Below are 6,172 nucleotides of genomic sequence, written 5' to 3'. Positions count from 1 at the left end.
TGCCTGAGACATCGACGTCAAAGCTTGCATGCAGCTCGACCGACCGGTCAGTTCAAGGGTAATTGGCAGGTGAAAGGTCAAAGGTGATACAGTGAAGGCAGTTTTTTTTTCTTCCAAAAACAGCGAAACCAAGCCGGTCAAAAATTTTAATAAAGGGAACTACACCGTATTCTGCACAGTGCACACCAAAACACACCGAGTACTAGAATTGAAGGACTTGGACAGTCCCTGACGTTGGGCCACCTCATATATGAGCCCCAGATGTCATTGGCTATACAGGCAGCCACCCGCAAGGCCACAAGAAGCCAGCCTTTCACCTCTGCATCGCCATTACAAACCCTTCGTTCTTCTCGCTTCTCTCTCGCCAGCCACCTCCTACCTCCAGTCCAGCAAGCAGGCGTGAGCCCAGTGGCGGGCCCCTCGCTCTCTCCCCCACCTCCGCCCCCAACTATTCTCGCTCTAGCAGGTAGCAAGGAGTACCCTGCTGGCCGCCGGCAATCACCTCGATCCCCTTCACCCGCTTCCATTCTCGCTCGCCATCTTTTGCCAACAAGCACGCGCGCATCAAGGACGAAGAGCGCCGCCCCGGCCGTGACTGCCACTGGCGTGTGGGCTGCACCGGATCTCTCGCCGCCCTTCGCTGGGCGGGCCGGCGAGTGGATCTCTCGCTGGGCGGGCCGGCCCGTGGTGAGCTATACAAGGTCCATCGCGCCGCCGGTCGCCGCCGTTGGCCGCTTCGCCGAGAGCGCCGCCGCCGCCACCGTAAGGACCCCCTGCCCCTGTCCCTTTTGCTTGCCTCCTGTTGGATTGGACCCATTCTCCTGTTTATGACTTAGCTTATGTTAGCCTGAACCGTAATGTTAGAATCAAGCCTTGTATGGCCGCAATAGTTTGATACTACGTATTTTTGAGGGAAATACAGTGCGTTCCCCTACCGTGTTACTTTATTAAAACAAAACCAAGATGGAAATGACAGGAAAGAGGGAGAAACGAGGAAGAAAAGCATCTGTATAAATCCATTGATTGATTAGGTATTATAACTCTAAGTCGGCAATAGTATGATTTTACTTCACAAGTCATGAAACTGAAAGATCTTCAGAAATATCTCCAACTTGATTCTGATATCAAGTATATATAATCCATTAACTGCTGATTCCCCGATACTGGATTTCCTCTGCATTCACTACAAGTTGACATTACCATTCATAAAAATGGTGGTTCAAGCAGTAAATTATTTGATAGGTGAAAATTTTAGTGCCATCTTGTATCTAAGTTTTTGTGTATGGATTTTTGTACTATCCTATTGTCTGATTGCAAGTTTGCACACAAGTATTCTTAGGACCTCTAAAGTATTTTCATGCAATACAAGGCAAAGGATATGTCACTGTCTCAGCTTGTCATAATAACATTAATGGCCAAGAACATGTGCTGCCATTGCCATGCCACTATACCAGGCCCTAGAACATGATATACATATGCACGCTTCCTTCAGTTGCGGTCTGATTTGTTTCCTGCGCTATGCTGTCAGCTTGCAACGAAGAGATTTTGAGTAAACACTGTGAGCAGGTGGACGAAGAAGCCTCCTGACGGCAGACGGTCACGGTCACCCCTGAGAATGTGGTATGGTGTTGGCGTTCCTGCTTCCTTGTTTCATTCTTTGACAGAGAACTGTAGCACATCTGAATCAATTAATCTGAATGAAAAGCAGGAGGAAGACGAAGCCTGCAGATGGAAGGATAGCCGTGGCCACTCCTGAGATTGCGGTGCGTGGTTTCTACTTTTTGTTTCTATCTTTGACAAAGCACCGAAACCCATCCTAATTAATAAAAATACTGCTCTTAGATTGATTGATTGCTTTTACCATTAGTTCTCTGGAGCCTTACTCGGATTGGATGGCATAGGAAAAAAAAAAGGTTAGTGATGTACTTACCGAGTGAAATGCCGTGCAAAGTTAACTTTGTATGCGGAGATTCCAATGTTTGATTGAATCATTTCTATTTCTTTCCATTCTGTGCATATTTTTAGCCCGCCAATTTAACCCTTTGCATACACCGCTAATTATTTTTTGTTTTTCAACTAGTAGGGTCTAATTAATGAGTGAAAACTTATTGTGGCCCCTGGCGAAAAATTTTATTTTGGCCCTTTTCGTGAAAATTTTTCACAAATAGACCCCTGGCGAAACCAATTCCAAAAATGGATCCTTAGCTTGACGCCAGGATGACTACAGCCAAGGTATAACGTCTTGGCGCTAGCCTCCATGGCGCCAAGGTCCCCCCACCGCGCCTCCAACGTGGCGCCGGCCCTCTGACGTGGTGCCAAGCCTTCGCGCCAAGATCTATGACGCCAAGCCTTGGCGCCAGCCTCCCTGGCGCCACTGGCGCCAAGCTTTTTACCACAACACCGGGTTCCTTTCCTTTTGCGCGTCCGTTTCCATTCGGAGTCATTTCAAATCGCACCGCCGCCACCCTCGGAGACCGCCGCTGCCGCCGCCACCCTCGGAGACCGCCGCCGCCGCCGCCGCCGCCCTCGGAGTCCGCCGCTGCCGGCGCCGTCGCCGCTCGGAGGCCGGCCGGCCCCGCTCGGCGCCCGCCCACCCGAAGCCGCGCGCCCGATCGCCTGGAGCTGGCCCTTGCCCGCGCCACCGAAGGCCGGCGGCGCCCGGAGCCACCCGGCCCGGCGCCCCCCGCGGCCGCTGCGCGCCCGCCCCCGTCCGGAGGCCGCCCGCCCCCCAGCCGGGCGCCCGCAGCCGCCCCCACCGGTGGCCCACGGTCGGAGGTCGCCTGACCCCGCTCGTTGCTCGCCACCACGCCTTGCCGCCGGTGTTCACCAGTGAGGTAAAACTCTAAGAAGAGTTATAGTTAACTAGATAGATAAAGAAGGTAGAATTGGTAGATAAAATAGTTAGATAGATAAATTAGAATTAGATTGGTAGTTAGAATTTAGATAGGTAGGTAGAATTGGTAGATGAAATAGTTAGATACGTAAATTAGAATAGTTAGGTAGAATTGTTAGATATGAAAGTTTATCTTTATGAATTGCAATGATAGAAAGATTAGAGGATACTCATGACACTATTTAACTAGATGTATGTCCAATTTTGTTTACGTAGTTAGATGTATAGTTAGTTACATAGTAAACTAGTTATTTAGTTAAGTAGTTATATAGTTAAGTACATAGGTACATATTAGGTGACATAGTTAGTTAGTTGTATGGCATAGTTAGTTAGTTGTATTTAGTAGTTAGTAGTCAATTGATCCTATCTTATTTCATATTAGAGACCTTGTACTTAGAATGTTTGATTTATTATGGACTAAATGAACTGTGTGTCGTTATATTGATATACTAGATGGAGAATGTAGTGAGTATATATCACGGAGGCACTGTGGAAAGGGATGAATATGGATGTATTAAGTTTGTTACCATGCAGTGCGAGGTTGTCATATTTGATGAGAAATAGTCGTTTAGTGAGTTGCTTGTAAGGCCTCGGGAGGAGTTACATTGTCATGAAGATGATGAAATCACAGTTGAGGTCATACTTCACCTAGGTTCCCCTCTCAACATTCAAAGGAAGATGGTCCCAATTCGGTGTGCAGGCCAGTAGGAAAAATATGTGAGGACGGTTATGAATGGTCATTTCCCAAGTGTTGAAGTGGTTGTTCGTCGGGTGGGAGTTAATCCAAATTCTCGTCGGTTTCCCGACCAATGGGTTAACGGGCACACTTCGATCCTCCCGTCCCAGAACCTGTTATGGATGTGGTGTTGCACCTACTATTCCCGATGCTGAATCTGCCCCCTAATAAAGTAGTTGGACATGGTTGTCGGATTGTTGATGATGTGACACTGCGTCTTGGATGTGTATCCACTGCCTCACTGACTGGCATCAGGCGGGTCTTTATAGTTGGGGATCAGCTGTGCTGTGTTTTCTATACCGGTAGCTGTGCGAGGCGTGCCGTCGGACTTCGGACTCCGCGTCAGTTGGTGGGTGTGTCTACCTATTGCAGTTATGGATGTGGGCCCGTCTTGCTGTTGGTCGTCCCAAGATTATGCCGCGGCGACCGTGCTTCCCAGGTGAGATGCCGAGACGGCAGCCGACATGGGCATATCTTTGGGATCAGGTTAAAGTTAGCCATACGAGGTTGGACCGCGCGTACCTGGATTACATCAACGAGATAGACGCGCTCACGGCTCATAGTGTAAGTTAATTTTTTTTAACATGCTTTGTAATCGTTTAGTATAACAACTAACATCTTGTTTTGACATGTTACAGGTAAATCGGCAGCCTTACGAAGGAGAGGACGCACTTCCTTTTACCGTTAGCTTCATGTGTGGGTTGGACGACGATCTTTACATGATGAAGTGCCCTCTCATATGTTTCTATGCTGTCGAGTACCACCTGCCAGATCGAGTAGCACGTCAGTTTGGGATGAGGCAGATTTGGCCAACACCGGCGACCTCGACTAGTGTGGAGTTACACAGGTAAGTCTTTTCCTATTTGAATTATTTCAATATCATTAACTAAATTTTGCCTAGCAGTAACATGTAACGTGACGTGCAGCGTGGATCGTAAGAAGAAACGGAAGGTCTCTGAGTGGGCCGCGTTCCACCAGGCGTACATTGACGATTGGGAGGACTTCCACGATAACGTGGACGACAACAATGAGCTGCATACAAGCAGTGAGTATAGGCAATACCAGACTTGGTACCAAGGTGCGACGCGTCACAGGCTGAGGGCAGCGTGGACGGAAGATGACTACGCTGACATTCACTCATCCGACGATGAAGACACGGTGTACGATCAGAGTACTCGTGCTGGAAGACAGGTGGAGGCAGGACCAATTCTGGATAGGATGGTAGGATAATTGCTTCACTTTTCTATGTTCTATGTTAAGTTACTTAGAGATTTAGTTAGTTAGATAAGGACTTAGTGACCATCTGACTTAATCATTTAGTCATTTAGTGACTTAGTGTGTAAGTAAGTTAATAACTTAATCATTTATTGCTTTAGTGACTTAGTAATTTGTTGCAGGGCCGTACCCTCCAAAGCTCGGTTAGAGATATTGAGCATTTCCGTCCTAGAGTTACGGATCCCGAGATGCGGAGCTTTCTAGACGTAAGACTCAAATTATTCTTTCTAATACTTTATTAATACGTTACATTCTTTCGTGTAACTAGTTTTTTACTACTGCAGCGACTGTCAAATCGGTTTCGTCGTGCGGCTGCTCGTTGTGGTTGCAGGACTGCCACGATGTGAGACGTGCACGTTCCATCCCCACGCGAAGGAGGCGTCGGTACGTCTAGCCAAGGCTCCTCAGGTTCGAAATCAATTGCATCCGAGGATGAGACGACGACGACGACGATGAGCAGAGGCCTGAGGAGCTTGGCCCGTCTCAGCTCCACGAGGCTCCCTTGACTCAGCCTACACAAGTTGTAAGCACTGGACTACGTTACCCACGTTCTCCTTACACTCCAGGCACCGACGCCCTTGGTCACAAGGGTAAGGGTAAGACTAGAAGGCAGTGATGGTTCTTATTGCGAACTTTGTATTATATGGATTATTTGTATATATGGACTTTCATTCTGAACTATTGTGTATTTTATTATGAATGTGTCATATGCTTGTGTCATATGCTTGTATGTTTGTATTTATGTTCACTATTCATCTCGTAATTTTGTATGGATTGCATCAAAAAGTAGGGGAAATTCTGCCGAAATTTCGCTAACAAGCACCCTTTTTATTTTCTGCGGAAATTTCATTAGAGTACAACTTCGAAGTGCATTACATCGCAAAATAAACATAGGTCGTCTACCACTTGCGTGTCCATACTTAAAGTGTATTATTACATGACAACATAATAAAAGTCTCATAATAGAAAATATTGTTCATAAATAAACCATAGAACTATAACCTAATTATAACTACTGAGTACAATGAGGCCACTTTCCCTTCCTTAAGGCATCGGGATTCTCCTCAACCACTGCTTTCGCTCGGCGTGCACGCTCAAGCTTCTTCTCCCTCTCCTCCTTGTTCGCAGCAACCCGCCTCCTTTCCTCCTCTTCCTTGTGCTCCTTTTCCGCAGCCTCCACTCTGAGCCTCTTCTCGTACACCTCCTTCCTCTTTGCATCCCAGCGCATCATATACTCCAAAAACTCCTTGTCTTCAGGATTGATCTCA

At 47.4% G+C, this 6,172-nt stretch overlaps 1 protein-coding gene across 2 annotated transcripts; it reads left to right on the top strand.

The window, feature by feature from the left end:
* Positions 1-301: 301 nt before the first annotated feature.
* LOC101758863 (serine/threonine-protein phosphatase 7 long form homolog) lies at positions 302-5,626 on the top strand. 2 transcript variants are annotated; one of them, XM_012847330.2, is made up of 9 exons: positions 302-762; positions 1,529-1,620; positions 1,709-1,763; positions 1,868-1,913; positions 3,347-4,193; positions 4,268-4,476; positions 4,556-4,850; positions 5,027-5,110; positions 5,189-5,626. In XM_012847330.2, the coding sequence occupies exons 5-9, from the start codon at positions 4,008-4,010 to the stop codon at positions 5,249-5,251; spliced, it is 837 nt and encodes a 278-aa protein (XP_012702784.1). In that variant the 5' UTR covers positions 302-762; positions 1,529-1,620; positions 1,709-1,763; positions 1,868-1,913; positions 3,347-4,007; the 3' UTR covers positions 5,252-5,626. The 2 variants fall into 2 exon arrangements, with proteins under 2 accessions (XP_012702784.1, XP_022683732.1); XM_022827997.1 differs by lacking the exons at positions 302-762; positions 1,529-1,620; positions 1,709-1,763; positions 1,868-1,913 and having other exon boundaries at positions 2,728-4,193; positions 4,280-4,476.
* The last annotated feature ends 546 nt before the right edge of the window (positions 5,627-6,172 follow it).

The sequence above is a fragment of the Setaria italica genome, chromosome VII (genome assembly GCF_000263155.2).
Source record: "Setaria italica strain Yugu1 chromosome VII, Setaria_italica_v2.0, whole genome shotgun sequence".
NCBI classification, from domain to species: Eukaryota; Viridiplantae; Streptophyta; class Magnoliopsida; order Poales; family Poaceae; genus Setaria; species Setaria italica.
This window is presented reverse-complemented; position numbering and strand designations above follow the sequence as displayed.